The 16,172-nt window shown below is 39.7% G+C and overlaps 1 protein-coding gene across 3 annotated transcripts; it reads right to left on the reverse strand.

Moving 5' to 3' along the window:
- Nucleotides 1–1,184: 1,184 nt before the first annotated feature.
- LOC128262359 (protein bicaudal D) lies at nt 1,185–16,104 on the reverse strand. Of its 3 annotated transcripts, XM_052996560.1 has the most exons (9): nt 15,509–16,104; nt 15,049–15,410; nt 4,710–5,075; nt 4,504–4,641; nt 3,393–4,243; nt 3,110–3,327; nt 2,799–3,053; nt 2,564–2,738; nt 1,185–2,242 (listed from the first exon to the last, which is right to left on the reverse strand). In XM_052996560.1, the coding sequence occupies exons 2-9, from the start codon at nt 15,280–15,282 to the stop codon at nt 2,125–2,127; spliced, it is 2,355 nt and encodes a 784-aa protein (XP_052852520.1). In that variant the 5' UTR covers nt 15,283–15,410; nt 15,509–16,104; the 3' UTR covers nt 1,185–2,124. The 3 variants fall into 3 exon arrangements, 2 of the variants coding, with proteins under 2 accessions (XP_052852520.1, XP_052852519.1); XR_008268341.1 differs by having other exon boundaries at nt 2,424–2,738; nt 15,049–16,104; XM_052996559.1 differs by having other exon boundaries at nt 15,049–16,104.
- Nucleotides 16,105–16,172: the final 68 nt, after the last annotated feature.

A 16,172-nucleotide genomic window follows, 5' to 3' on the forward strand; every position in this document is an offset into this window, starting at 1 on the left:
TCCACAGTTACCACTTGCAAAGTTATTGCAGTTTGCCGGCAATTTATCATAAAACTTACACTAAATATCTTTCAAATCTTAAATTCAATTGCTTTACTCTTACTTTCTTTCGGGAAATAGAAAACTATTTGCTTCTCGCGTTGCTTCCACCTTATGTTTGTTTGTTTCTGTTTGGTTATCAATAATCTCTAATTGAAGTACACTAGTCTCGAGTTAAGTTTATGATGTAGTATGCATATTGGCTATCAATATTTTGGCTTGTTGGATCGATGTATGAGTTGAATGTGATCTCGTACTTTTGCTTGGACACGAAACTTAAAGTGAATTGTTTCATTCGTTCGTTATTGGTTCAGTGAGTTGCGTAAATAGACTTTGTATTTTTGTTCGTTCGCAAAAAGGGACGGTAAAAATTACAATAAAATCATTTTGAAATATGTATGCAATTTGTTTTGTTCGCTTGTTTCTCATTCGATACACCTACTAACTTCAATGTGTCTATAAATATATTTACAAAAAAATTTGAGTGCTTCTCCATGCTGTTCTGGCATATTGCATAATTGCTATAGGCAACTCCTAGGAGTTCATATGTGAATGCATGAATGGACGTTGTGTGTATCAGCATGTGTGTCTCTGTGTGTATATCTGTGTTTATTTAATATAAATTCAATTTAATGGCTCGGTAATTTACACAATATACGATCTTGTATATATAAATTTCATGTAGAATATCGTTATCTTCCGATTGACAACGAAAACATTATGAACCCAAAAAGAAGCAAACTGCTTGAAATTTTGTTGTTGTTTTTTTTTTTTTTTTGGGTTCAGCGGTGATGGAGTAAATTAAGTACTACTACATAATGTGCTCAGGCTGTTGTCACTACTATTGTGTTCAATTAGCTATGATAATAATATCTATGTAAACTTTAACGCTTTGTCTTGCTATTTGTATGTTGGTTAAGCTGCTGGCAATCACCATAGTTATTTATTTCTTATTTAAACAATACATTGTTTCAAGGCTGTTTGACCGAAGCAAACCATAATTTTTTTCTGTTGATAAGTAATATTGCTACAGCAATTTTACAACGTGGGTTCCCGCTTTTAATCCGTTTCATGACTCACATTTTAGGACTATGAACGAGAAACCCACTAATAAATGAAAAAATAAATAAAAACAAATTAAAATATTAACTGGCTTAATATTTTCGTGTTGCGATTTATTAATAGTATTAAATAATAATGCACAAATCATAATTTATGTCTGCAATTAATGCTAAATAAACCACAAAAAACTTAGTTTTTTCTCCATTGCAAATTATAATTAATTTCCTACAATTTCTTCATTTGAGAGCGACCAAATGCTACTCAATAAATACAAAAATCATCTTCATTTAGAATCGTCTTTGAGACGTAGCCTGTTGCTACTCTAGGTTCAATGGCTGCAAACCATCGGTAATATACATTTCGACCGAAAATCGGAACTTTTGTTCTTTACGTAAATTTAGGGGCCCCACATAGTTTGAAATGGGCCTTGGAAAAATACTCGCGGTTATCGGGCAGGCCAATTAATACATTAATACATGGTTCAGTTGCCAATATCAATATTCTATTGTTCAACATCAACTTGTTTATCGGTTTAGTTTGTCAATTTTTTTCGCTTGCGCACAGCGTTGTTAACAAAAATCAAATAATCAACGCGAAAGTTAACAAAACTCAGATTAAACAAAATGTAGACGTATTCAAAGACAAGTACGTCATATGTATATAGAAAAATACGATTCGTTACGTTATCATTTAATCTCTTCCTTAATGTTTTTTGTTTTAATTAAATTAATTGGACGTTTAAGTAACTAACCGTTAATAACCGTTCTTCACTGCTACCTTGTCTAACACAAAACTTTCATTCTAACTAAACTTTCAATAAATACAAATACAATACAAACAAACATAGTTATAGTAGTTGGATAGAGCATGGATATAGCTTGGTTCTCGAACACGAACACGTTTGCAGTATATCTGGTGAATGTGGAAATATCTGTCTCTCTTTCCGCAGGAACTCCAACGAACTTACAACTTAAGCAAAGTATAAACCAAAGCCAGAAGTTTACGCTGCACGCTGATCTTATGTTAGAATGGGTTGGCGTTGCTGCTGGCTGGATTCCTGCTCGAAGGCCGTGTGCTGAATGAGGATTTGCCGCTGGTGCCACGCTGGGCGGGCATTGGTCGGCGGACATGGCGCATTTCGCTGTTTGTAGGGAAAACAGAATACTCATTAGTTGACAATTTAATATTAATCGCAAGGGGCTTATTGACAATCAAGTATAGATCAGCGCACAGCAATTGTTCATGAGGTTAGGCGGATTCCAGCAGCAGGTTAGCAGGCGGGCGAGCATGCAACTAATTTTCTGTCACTTGCAGGGGCTTACCAATTGCTGGATTCTCAAGGGGATTTTTGGGAGAAAAAAACAGGGAAATGTGGAACCCTAATCGATGGAGGGATCAATATGTGTTTGCTTGTAACTGGGTTGGTGATGCGGCTGACTTTTAACGACCCAAATGCACCCACCGATCCATTTCCATCTCCTCGAGGCGCTGGGTGAGTGCCAGCTTCTGCTGGACAGCCAGGCGCAGCAACTGGTTGAGAGTCTTCTTCTCCTCTTCGGCAGCCTCTAACTGGCGGTTGAGATCATCCACCTGGGTCACATACTCCTCGCAGCGAGCGGCAAACATGGCACGCAAGCCTAAGAAATGGAAACATGTCATTAATATATATAACAAAAAAACCCCATTAATAAGCTTACTTGAGAAGGTGGCTGCATCCTCCTTTAGAAGCCTGAGCTCATTACGCAACTTGGACATGGTGTCGCTGACAATGATCTTCTCGTTCTCGTATTTGGACTTAAGATTGGTGAGGGCCACCTCGGCGGTTTGTTTGTTTGACTTGAGCACATTGCGCAGTGTTCCGATCTGTTCGCGCTTCACGGACAGAAGACTCTTGAGCTTGACTATCTGCTCCTGCAGCTCCTCCATTTCCTCGGTGTTGACCTTCTCCAGGGCTGCAAAACATATTGAGGTCAATAGAGATTTCAATAGCATTGTGAAATCAACTTACCATCGCCTCCTTCGGAGCGCACTTTGTGTTTGTTCAGATCAATGGTATGCTCAACAGCTGTCTTCAGATACTTAATCTGATCGCTGACTGTGTCCACATACTTCTTGATCTCCACTGAATCCGCCAGGCCTTGCAGATCCTCAACAATCTGCGGCTTGGCAATAAAGACGTCCGACTTGAACTGCGACTGGATGGCAGTCAGAGAATCGTTTTCGAAGCTGCAATAGATACATTCATTATCACTTGTTATCTTATAAAACAAGGTCATATTCTTTAAACCTACCTCATATCATCGCTCTTGTGGTCGAGCAAGACACGCGATGGCGTGTCCCCGTTGACGGTGCACACTAGGTGATACAGCTGAGCGAGATCGTCGCTCAAAGCCACCAAAGTACTGCGCGCTGAGCCCAGACTTTGGCCAGCGTTCTGCGAGATGTGTGTGAGGGTTTCTACGTCGCTCTGCAGGTCCAGTGACTTTTGCTCCGTGGAGAGGAGCTTGTTCTTCAGATTGGTCACCTCGTTACGCAGCGTGGTGGTGGCATCGGTGTAGTTGAGTCCCTTCTGCAGCTCAGCAATGTCAGTCTTGAGGCCATCGATCTCCTTGGCAGAGAGCGTAAACCAGTTGGCGTACTGCGAGATCAGGGCCCGCAGCTGCTGCTCCAGCTCATCCTTCTTCTGGTCGCCATCTCTGCCCTGCTCCTTCACGTCGATTTGCTTCTTCAGCTGGACCAAAGCATCGACATGGGCGGCTAGAAGAGCCAGGCGCGACATGAAGTTCTGCAGCTCGTTCTGTGACTTGTCCAGACTCGTCTGCGCCTCCCGCAAATTGGCCGTCAAATGGGTCTTCTCGCTCTCCATGCTCTCCAGCTGCTTTTCCAGTTTCTTCAGTTCGTTCAGGTGGATCTCCGAGAAGAGATCGCACTTGGTGCCGTCGGGGGATTTTAGTTCGGTGCTGAGGTCAGCCTCCAGCCGCTTGAGAGCCAGATTCTCCTCCTCCCCGTCCGAATTGTTGCTGGCGTTGTCCTCCATGTTGCTGCGTATGCTGTAGGCCAGGTTGCTGATGTGGTACATGGACTCGCGGTTCAAATGACCATCCAGCTCCTTCTTCAGCGCATACTTTGCCTCGCGTTCACCCTAATGGAGATGTAAATTTGGTAAGGTATAACTCTTTTTTTTTTTTAGTAATTAGAAGATTATAAGCATTTTGCACATTTGATTTCAAGCAAACCCTGATTGGATTTCCATTTTTCTCATTAAGTCAAAACTAAATTTAACTTAAAACTAAAGTATGCTTTTATAAGAATATTTTGGTTGTTCGATTGGAACTGAATGTTTAGAATCTGCATTTGCATAAAATCCAATGTCAAGTTATTATTTAGGTATAATTTGTTTACCTGCAAGGCCTCCAGCGCTTCCTCCATTTGCTTCTCGGCAATCTTCTTGAGATTCGCCAGCTCATCAACCTGTTGATTCAAAAGCTCAACTTCTTCGGTGAGGCGACGAATCTCGTGCTTGGCACCCTCAAATTCCACCTGTAAAAATTACAAAAAAAAAGTTTAATATATACTAATATATATCTTAATATCTTATTAAAACTGACCTGCGAGCTGCGCAGGTTGGAGACCTGCTTCTGCAGCGATATGTTCTCCTCCTCCAGTTCCGAGTACTCGCTGAGCATACGCGTCTCGCGGAACTTGAGGTCCTTCAGCTCGGACTTGAGGCGCAGGCGGTCCGCCTCGTTGTCGCTCTTGTCCCGCCCGAAATCCGAGTTCTCCTGCAGCATCCGGTCGCGCTCATTGCGAACCCTCTCCAGCTCGTGGCGCAGCTGTTTGAGCTCGTTCTCCAGATCGAAGATCTGCAGGTTGAGCGACGTCTCCCTGGCAGCGGACTCGTTTAGCAGGGCGTCTTCCTGCTCGATGCCCGTCTTGTTGGTCACCTTCTGTGAGGTTTGGAACTTGGTCAGCGCCTGGAAAAACCCAACAACATAAAAACATATATATTTGGAGCACGTGTCAGTCGTTGGGGCGTGAATAAGTGTGCGGCAAGCAAAGTAATCAAAAAAGTTTCCTGCCTGCCCACCGAATGCCCGCGATTTTATTGCACTCATTTGCATGTCCCATTATACAAGGCAAAAGGGGGTTTGTTGGGGGCGTTGGCCACTTGGGAGCTTTTTGCTGCCCTGCTCTGCGTTTGACGCCCCCTGCATTTCACTTGGTTTTATTTTTCATTAAATTCCCTATCTGTGATGCGTTTGGAAAGGGTATGAAGGGAAAGACTCTGTTGAAAATGTAACAACAAAATTTAAATTAATATTATTCATTCTTTGAACATGTCTTTGCGGTTTACAAGTCTTAAAATAGTCTTCAGGTTGTCTATAAATGACTACAATTCTTTAGAAATCTATATAAATTATTGTTTTTTTAAGATTTATTTTTATATAATTACCATATCACCAAAGAGTGCGAAGTAAGTTTAAGATGTTAACTAGTACGAGATTTGTTCTTTTTTTAAATGCAGTGATATATTGAGAGTGTGTTTCAGCAAAAAGAATAAGGTAACTACAATAACAAGAGATACATAATCGAACATTTTTCAAAACATTTTCGTAATCTTAGGTATATCAACCTGTAGATGTTAAAACTGAAGTTTGTGTGTGACTCTTACTCAGGAGCACCCAATCATTATGAAAAAGTACAAATGGTTTTTGGAAATTTTTGTCTGTGTACCTGTGCAATTATGCATGTCTACGGAGTGTCATTATTAATCCTTCCAGCAAATATCCCAGTGGTCAAGATGCTTCAATGGGAATAGGAATAGGAGATGCCAAGCTCGTTGGTCTGCAATTATTGGATTTTGTTAATTGCGACCGTTGGTCTGTTGGTCGTGTGAAAACCACCCGAGAGCACATAAAGGTTAACGGCGGCCAGGGACACACCCTGGACGTGGACTAAAAGCCACCAGCAGAGGTAAACACGAATACCGAATGTTTATGGGGCCAGGCCAAGCCCTTAACTGGGCGCTGGAGACCCTGTCTATATGGTCAGTGGGAGTGGATGGTTAGTAGGTAGGGGTTAAATGTGAGGCGGTATATAATCCTGTGGCGGCTTTAATTGAAATCTCAACCCCTAACGACGCTCGTCGTCTGCCATTTTTTGAATGGGGGGGGGGCCGTTTGGAGTACGTGCTTCACAAGTTCCACCATCATCATCATCATCATCATCATCATCAACGTCATCAAAACTGGTGCCCAAACAGTAAAGTGAAATGACCACGATTCAGGGATTTGGCAAAACGGAAACTGCATCAAGTTCTGGAGAAAAACTTTCCTTTTGGTGGGTTTTCTTTTAAATGCCGTGTAATTAGCAAGCGGCAAACAAATGAGTCTCGGTTTCCGAGCCTTATCCTTAACCCCTTTATAAGCTTCCCAGTTGCCCCTATTTGCTGCCTTTTTCCCCTTCTTAACCGTCACTCTTTTCATATCCAGCTTTTTCTAGCTATATAATTATCGTTGGGCGACGTCAGCCACCGTTTTTGTTGACGTTTTTGCAATCTCAATTTAACAATCACACACCCACAAAGTAAACCCCGAAAAACCCCCCCATCCAGCCCACTTTAAGCCAAGTGCATTTCGTTAATTAGTGTAATCCGAAGAAGAGGGGGAGTGGTTGGAGGTACTAAAAGAGAAAGCAAACAAAAGGCCAAAGTCTCGGATGGAATTTCAGCTGCCTAAAGCTGTCACACATTCATGCAAGGCGCCTCTTAAATGAGAAAGAGACCGACAAGAAGGGCTGAAGAGAGACAGGGAGATGGGCGAAAAAGGAAGAGGAAGATTCAGTGTGAGAAATTTATAAAACAAATGTTCTACAATAGGGGCTGCTTATAAAACCATTTTAGAGATGTTATCTAAAATAGTAGTACAACAATATTTTTAAATATTTCAGATTGTATGTCGGCAATCAATTATATACAGCGGAGCAGATAATAATAAACCCTGATTTGGCAAATTTTCATGTTCATTAGTTTTTTTCCTAAAATGTAACAAACGGAAATAAGATTTCTCAAATCGCATGATCATATGTTTTTTCATTTAAGAGAAATAATAATAATATCAAAACAGATAAGTTAAAGGGTTCCTATTTTCAAGTGATTGAATAATTGACGTGCGGGCACAACATTAAAAATGACCGAGTTCTTATTTTATTCCACCTACTATCCAGCCAAAGAAGCCCAACATTTGTTTCTATCGACTTAAAAATTATTATTATTATTAACGGGAGCTTCGGTTGAGCTAATAAGTTTAACTAAACTAAATAACCTGTTGGCTACGTGTGGTTGTAGCTTTCCTCATAAAAAAAAACACACTGGCAGAAAAATCCAACGACTACTTAGAGTGAATATCTTTAATCAACTAAAGTTTCTATGTACTTTCCAAGTCCTTTTCAGCTCAACCATATGGTACAGTGTACCAGTGACGCCATCTATCGGGCATCAGGCCGCAAACAAATGACGGCATAAACTTTATGCAAATTAGAAAAGATTTTTAATTAACTCGGGTAAATATTAACACAGTTCACAGAGGCCAGACAAGAGCAGAGCAACCTCACTACACTTGGCATAGGCCAGACATCGGGGTTTTGCCTCTTAGCCACCCCCCAGTCTAATCACCCGACCCCACTTTGTATCTGCTGGATTGTTTCACAATGCTGCTGTGGTTGAGATTAGAATGGGTGAGAGAGAGATAGAATGACGTCCAAACGGCCTAAACATAGTGGGTGGAAAAGGAAAGGAGCCCTCGAGTGCACACAGATAAAATATTATATATTTTAGATATTTCCAAATACATATAAATTTAAATTCAATTTAATTCACGACATGAAATAAAGGCTTTTCAAGAAAAGAGCTTTGTGAATATTATTTTCCGGGCTTAACTTTACTAAAAATTGTCAAAGGTTTTTTTTAAAGGTTTTTTTTAAGCTTTAATCCGATCTGAAATAATTAAAAACAAGAAAGGAAGCAAACTTTGACTTGCCGAAGCTATTACAGAAATAAAATATTTTTTAATGCGTATATGTACAAATAAAAATGAAGATATGTATATTTTCCGGTGATTCTTTCGATCTTATCGTTATCCGATTTGAATAAAATGGAAAAAAAAAATGGTAACAGTAACAGTGTAATAAAATATTTTCCTTCACTGCGTTTGCAAACTTTTGAATGACAAGGATAGTCTTAGGTATTTTTCACAGTGCAAAGGCACATATGCGTGGATTCCTCGCAGTAGCGGCAGCAGCAGCTGTTGCCATCAGTTCTCCGGATGACTGCAATGAAACTCCTCCTGGTCGGGGCCACTAAAAATAGAGCAGATTGCCCACATTATGACGCCGATGAGCAGAATTTTGGAGCGCACTGTTTGTGTGAGCGAGAGCACTTAGGTGGCAAAGCCACAATATAAACAGCAGGAACAACAACGACAAGGGGGCAACAATAACAATTTCCTCCTGGTCACAAGAGTGGGTAGCAAAGTGGGTGGTTTGGGCTGGGTTCCCGCTGGTTACTCCCCAATGCTGATAAAGTATGCCATGAATGACTGAACAGATTGTGCCGGGCCAGGGCCAGGGTGAGGGCGAGGGCGAGGGCGAAGGCGACGCCACGCCCAGTTCGTTAACTGGCAGCTTCACTCTCATGGAACGCAGCGAAATTTAAATGTGTCACAGACTGCAAATGCAACAGTAACCAGATGCACAAAGGAGAATTTCTACAAAACTAATCTAAACTTAAGATAAGATTTGATAAAAAAAAATTAAATTTAAGTCTATCTATATTTTGAGTTGGCCCTAAAATCCTAAAGTAGAAAAAGCGCACAAACAAAGCTTAATAAAATGTAAAGATCCACCATAAGTATTACAATACACTTAATATAGTTTGAAAGTTCGTTTTTCTCTTGGCCCATTAAAATTAAACATTTATAAAGTTTTTAAAAATTATTGTAAACTTTTCCATGTTTCCCAACATTTAAAATGCATTTAAATAGACTTTTTTGTTAAATTTAAATTCCTGGCAGCCACACCAAAGGCCATATTTAGTCCATACATTTATTATTTTAATTAAATTTTTTTTTTATTTGGGAATACGAAAAAGAAGGTAAGAGCTTAGATTTATGTTTCTAACGAAATGTAAAGAAATCTGACAAGTGTTAATTGCAAAGATTTTGTTTAGATATAAAATATCGAATTTTAGAATTTCGACATTTTTGGTTGGCCGATTTAATTTCTTTTTTTGCAGTGCACTACTTTTGTAGGCTGTGCACAATTTTGAACGCCCAACGCACATGCACATACGACAATGAGAGCCAAAAAGAGAGAATAGGAAATGGAAATTGTGAGAAAGGCGCATTTGTGACCATCATGTCAATGCACGAGCTTGACACTCGCTCTGAATTTGAAATGTCGCCTAAAACAACAAAAGAAATGGCGACCAGAAAAACGACAAAAACTGCAGGCCGGAAAATGGGAAAACCTGTGTGCGTGCAAGTGTTGACGAAGCGGAATTTTTTAGCCTGGGAAGCTGACACAAAAGGGACTCAAATTACACTCTTAACGAAATGGAAATCCAACGGAAATGCCAGATGAAAAAATAAAAGAGTACCCCTAGCATTTCGCACTAACAGGATACAACGGAAATCCAGTTAAACAAAACCGCACCCGCGAGTGTGCTAACAATGGATATGAATTTAAAGGGGATTTTTAATGCGGCGAGGTCTCATCTTATGGTTTCAAATCTTAAAAGCCTTGGAATGCAGGTTTTTAAGTCAGAGAAGCCATTACTGAGTTGTTATTTACAACAAATATTACAAATTTGACCTTTTATTCAAACGATTTTAGTTGTACTGAATTCCTAATTCAATATATTGAAACGTTTAGCAATTTTTGAAAAAGATAAATAAATAAATTAATAAGGAAAAACATATGTGCCAATTATTGAAGAATTCGGCAGACTTAGTTCATTTTTTAATTAATTTATAAGCAGTATTCCGTAGTATCTGAGAAATGTTCCGCAAAAAAGCGAATAAGGTACAAAATACCGCTGTTAAGCATCAGAAGGAAACACGAAATGGACGCAACGGGCAATGGGAAATCCCTGAAAGCACGGAAGTATAAAGAGAAATAATAACCATTCGCTCCTGCTGCGAGTGTCTATGGATGTGTTGCACAATGCACAGCGCATATATGTACATATCCTGGGCAAATATCTCGAGCGCATTTAACAGCCAATAGTCATGTAGCGCTTTCCAGGACTTTGTAGTGGTGTTGATGGTGGCAGTTCATCCTTTTGCGAGCTCATTGCATCTGGCAGAGTTCCAATCTCCCGAGAGTTTGGCTGGGGCCAGAAAACTTACGCAAATAAATTGCACCGTCATTATGCAGGACAATTGCAGCAGAAGCAGCAGGAGCAGCAGGAGAAGCTCCGCTGGAAAACTGCAATTGTCACAACGGTTGCCCTGGCATCCTTGCCCAGATTTTCGCTCATCATCGTCACAAGTCTGTGTGCTTTACATTTTCATTGCTGGCAATTCATTGGGGAAAATTGGAGGAGGACTTGGGGAAAAGCGGGCAGACAAAGTAGGAAGATGGCTTCAGTTGGCGGGAAATACAACACTTTTTTCCTACTCATTTCCGTTCAGTCGTCAGGCCAGACAGCGACGGAAACATGTTTTGTCAGTGCTCAAGCGCCGCATTTAACCCTTGCCAACCCGAGAGCTGGCGGTACTTAACCCACCCATGGCCCCCATTGTGGCTGTTGCAGTTGCTTCTGCTTCTGCTGCCAGTTTGATTGCCATAGAATTGCAATTTGCGCCAAAAGAACAGAACATCAGTGTCAAATCATTATAATTTTTTTTGTTCATTCCCGCTCCTTTTCGTCCTTCGGCTGCTGCATCGTTTAGTTCTGGCTTCGTTGTTGCTGGCTGCTGTTGTACTAATTGTAATTGTCTGGCTTGGATTTGGATTTGGAAAGGATAAACATTTGGCAGGATTCACAGGGTCGTAAAATAAGGAGGCACTTTGGCAAAGTGTTGGCGGATTTAGATAATGGCTTTGATTATCGTGAACTGTATAAGAATTAAATCTGGCAATTCACCAATTCTAGCAAAGGTCGATCGAATTATCTACAATTTTAAATAATTTGACATACAATCTGTACTTATGAATCCCTACATTGTGATAAAATAATTTACACTTAAAATAATAAAATATCAAGCGGAATTTTAAGACAATATGTGCACTACATTGTATATATATATACGTATATATCTATGTATAATGCATGAGCTAACAATTTTAATTAGTCTGTTTTACTATCATGCATTTTTAAGATTTTCATAAAACTTGAACCTCTTTACGAGTTTTAAGGCCACGACAAATAATGTCGTTAATTATTAAATTTTTGTTTAAAACTTTTTGGGGGTAGAAAGTAGCAAAGTAAGGCAGCCACAAAACGCCAAACTACGCAGAACACGAGAACGTGACCACTGGACGGCGGGATGTCCTTGCTGGTGGCGCGATGCGAGCCATGATATATGGCCAAAGGCACCGACACCCGCACCCGAAGCCGCACCCAAACTTACAGGACACATGGCCCACATAGTGGGGCGGACATGTGTTGGGCTACTGCGTGCATCGCTCGTTTTATGGCCCTTGTTTCGGGCCTTTTAATTGCCGCAGTTACAATCGTCCGAACAACAACGTGTTTTCCTGCCCCTTCGCCAACCCCCCTATTGTTGCACTAACTCTGATTTAGCTAACTGAATAAATTGCCAAATGCGGCTGACAGTTTCGACCGCCTGACGTCCCGAAAACTGGGTAAATATTTGTTTTGCGGTTCTGCAATTGCAGTTGCCAATTTGCAGTCACCCAAAATTAGCTGTTGTTTAGTGACAGTTAATTGATTTGTTTTCAAATTAAATGTTTGTATCAATTATAAGTTTAGTTTTAAGTTTAAAAAAGGTTTTACAATTTTAGAGTGATTCAAAAACTTGTCCTTCCTATGGTATCTTTTACATTATAAATTGGTCTTTTAATTATTATCATAATTATCAAAACAGGTAGGAAAAAATCATAAGCTGTTTATTTCTTAAACACAAAGTTTGAAATAAATATGACGAAAAAGGACATCTAATTTCCAAAGAAAATTATTACAAAAACCCTTTAATAAATCAATTTAAATAATTGTATTTTCATTTTCTTAAATTAGCCCTATGATCTGGCTTACGCATAATCGAAATTCTATTACATTAGAGCTCAGTCGATGGGAAAATTTGTCGTGCCTCCGGATGGTTGAAAAATATCCGATTAATTTTAGTAAGCTAATTTGCAAGGTGGTCCGAAGAAGGAACTTTACCCTAACTTATCTTTTGCTGCCTTCCGCGTTGATTTATGTCATTCCATGCTGGGTTCGCCCACGGCAAATATCTTGATTACAAGTGAAAATATGTCCCCCTCTCAGCACGACCCCCCCCCCCCCTCTGCTACATTCAACCACCCCCTTTTTGCACTGTTTGCTGAACTGCAGTTTGGGGGACACAAAATGCCCGCAGTTACGTTGTCGTCGACGTTGCGAAAATTTTTTAATTTTAAGCATCCATTAAAATTATGTGTGTGGGTTGTGGAGTGTTCTTTTGGTCTCGCACTCTTTTTGTGTTCTCGTAAAAGTTCAGTTGAGTTCAAATCCAACAAGCTGGAAACTATCAAGCGGGGTGTGCAAGTGCACCGCCACCTGTCCAACAATTAATTGGCAGGCTTTTTGTTTTGTACGCATAGAAATGAATGAATATATATATATATATATATATATATATATATATACACTCACACCTATTTGTAAAAAGGTGTTTCCGGTTGGGTGTATGTGTGCAGGTGTTAACGCCCCCGTTGAGTTTAATTTCAGAACTTTTAGCCCTCTGTGTTATGAAATTTTAAACTGTATTATAATTACACTGCTTAATCCTTTGGGGATGTAAAAATAAATGGGGTTTATATGTATAAATATTATTTATTTGTGTTATGAAATAAATAGTTCAGCTGAACAATAGTTGATATTCGAGAAAAATCAAAGCCATCATATTATATAGACGATGCATGTTTTATTTTGTTTATATGATGATTTTAGTTATATATAATTAAGTTATTATTCAATCAAAGCAATCGGCTCATTTTAACGAAAAATTCGAAAACAATTCCAACAACTTACTTTTTTAACCCTCCTTGTGCAACTAAAACCAGCCTAAACCAACTTTAGCTTAACAGCCGCTTTAATTACCAGCAAAAAAAAAAGCAAAAACAAGTTGTGGAACAATCGAAAAGAGGACAATAAAGGGCAGAATGATTATGGTTTGTTTCCCCCATTTGATTTTCACCGACAAAAGGACAGAACTTTTCCCTTTCGACGGGCGATGCAGTTCGAGCCCAGTAATCCACAGCCGGTGGAAATTCCAGCGGAAATGCCAGGCGATGACGACGACTAATTGGAGAGGAAGAGTAATAAAAAAAGGGAAAGGGGGAGTGGAAGTGGGCGTATGAGGGTCCGTGTGGCGCAAAGCTTAATAAAGGTGCAAAATAAAACGGAAAAAGTTGATTGGCCATGTTGCAATCGGCCAACTGAAAACTGCAGAGGCTTTTGAGCCAAAATCATTGTTTTCTTTGAGCCCAAGATAAATTGAGCGAGATCTTTAGGGGGAAAAGAGAATGAATAAAGAGAACAAACAGTAGTGGAGAAAGAGAACTGAGAAAGCAAGGGGAGGAAAACATAAGGCGCTCACTGAGGCGGCTTAGAGTACCGCTAGCCCCAATTGTCGTATAAATACAGTTGTTCTTCCTTAAAACGAACCTCGCGAACCTTTAAGGGCAAACAACTTAAAAGTTTTGGTAAATACACAATACATAATACAGCGTAACATTAACTTTGTTTTATTAAGAATTTAACGAAAATTTATCGCTTTTAAATTTAAACATTTTTTAATGTAATGATTACGACTATTTATGGTTTCCACTCGATGGCAGATAGTTTCTCATTTAGGGGGGGCTCAACTGTATTTGTATGTATACAAACAGCACGTGACCATATGGTCAATTTCCGATTCCATGATCAGGGAGTAGATAGATCGCAATTATTTCTGCTAGACCAGACTTCCGAGAGAGCGAGAGAGTGTTAAGAGAGAAAAAGAGACGAGCTAACAGGTGAGCGAGTTAATTTGCCAGCAAGACAAATTGATGGCGATTGTGGAAAGGTTTTCTTTGTCTATGTATGTGCTCAAAGGTGTGTGTTTACGTGTGTGGGCTAGTTGGGCGATAAGCGGCGACTGCTTGGAAACAGATCAGAAAACTAACCACAGTATATATGGATTATTATTTTTCTGAATATCTACAGAATTCATAAGCTATTCAAAAAATATAATTTCAACGATTTCAGATTTTTTTCAAACTGATTTTTCCCATCATTACATTGTTGTAATTTAGTTTAAAAAAATGTATCTTGTATCTAGTTTTTTTTTGTTAATTCTATGTTTATAATATTTTTAATTCGTTTTTGCGTATACATCCTTTTTTTAATTACTGTAGATAGCAGTGCCTTTTAAATCCCGCTTTCTCGTCTTCAAGAAAACTAGAACTATTTAGCCCCCAAATTTCAAATTTAATTTTAAAAACCTACTTTTTTCCCGAAAGACAGGAATATATATATACATATCTTTCTTCTATTTTAGAAATTTAAAACTGGAATTAAATGAATAAAATTCAAAACCAGATAAAGTTAGAAATATTTATTTATAGAATTAAATAATGGGTTTCTAACTTCTTGTAGGACAACTATTCTCCTGAGTGATGTAGGACTATAATAATTATTTCTTTTTGAAGTAGAAGTTGCCAATTTCTAAATAGGAAACTCACCTCCTGAGTGATCTCCAGTTCGTGGCGCGTGTTGTCGTAGAGTGTCTCCAGTTCCTCGCACTTGTGCTGCAGGGCGGACTTCTCCTCCAGCAAGGACAATCCGTATTGGGCGGACTGGGCGCTGGCGGAGGACACCTGGTCCAGTTCGCGGGTGAGGCGCTCCACCTCCATTTGCAGATCCTGCCGAGATTGGCCCTGCGATGGGCCATTATTCGTGCTGGTGGGACTGGACATGATGGATGGTTGCCTTTTTTAGACGGGGGGAGAGGGCGGGGTGGCGGGGGGTGGACGGTACAGCTGCCCGTGGGCGTGGCAGGTGATTTAGCTCGTTGTTGTTGTCCTGGGCGGAATTCTTTTCGATACTGTTTTTGTTTTGGAGGGAAATCGATAAAAGTCGATTTGTTTATGCCGGACGTTTCTTTTTGTTTTTGCTCTTTTTTTTTATCGAATTCCTACTCACTCGTGCTTTTAGGTGTGCGTTTGCGTTTCACCTTTTCTCTTTCGCGTGTGTGTGTGTGTGTGTGTGTTTGGAATGGTATTTGTGTGGTTTTTCTCCTCTCCGTAGTAAATTACAAAATTAAATAGCACTTAATGGCCAATTAACCGTATGCATTTAACGGCATATAATTCTGCACAACTTTTAATATAACAGTATATGTAAATCACACACACACACTGGCACACTCGCACTCCCACATGCACACAGTGGCGCTTAAAAAACAGTTGGTAGCAGCAGCAAAAAAATCCAAAAAGCAGCACAGGAAGTTGTTTCAATTAACTCGAAAGAAACAGTCAAAATGACATCACACAATTTCCCCTTTCATTCGCTGGCGGAGTGGGAGTTGTGCCCATTTTCCTCGTTTTCTTGCTTTTCCCTATTCGCTTTCTTTTTAACGTATTTTCGTTGCACAATTGCGGCGTAGACGGCTGAGTTTAAGATTTAATCGGTGCTTGATGAAGGCGAAATTTTCAAGCAAGTGCAAAAACAAAAATTTAATCCGCAATCACGTCGATTCTTTGCAATGTTTGTGACGGAATTTCCGTGAGACCGTACTTGAAAGTTTTCTAAAATACTATGCTTCACAAAAATACCGAGTGGTCAGAAAAATCACCAAAACATGTAC

Source organism: Drosophila gunungcola, unplaced genomic scaffold (assembly GCF_025200985.1).
Source record: "Drosophila gunungcola strain Sukarami unplaced genomic scaffold, Dgunungcola_SK_2 000001F, whole genome shotgun sequence".
Classification (NCBI taxonomy): Eukaryota; Metazoa; Arthropoda; class Insecta; order Diptera; family Drosophilidae; genus Drosophila; species Drosophila gunungcola.

Excerpts from the sequence above, each read along its gene's own strand:
- LOC128262359 (XM_052996560.1), bottom strand. The coding sequence starts at position 15,282 with ATGTCCAGTCCCACCAGCACGAATAATGGCCCATCGCAGGGCCAATCT. Across the intron at positions 4,642-4,709 it reads CCAACCTGCGCAGCTCGCAG|GTGGAATTTGAGGGTGCCAA; the intron begins GTCAGTTTTAAT and ends TAATTTTTACAG. Across the intron at positions 2,243-2,563 it reads GAGGAGATGGAAATGGATCG|CGAAATGCGCCATGTCCGCC; the intron begins GTGGGTGCATTT and ends CCCTACAAACAG.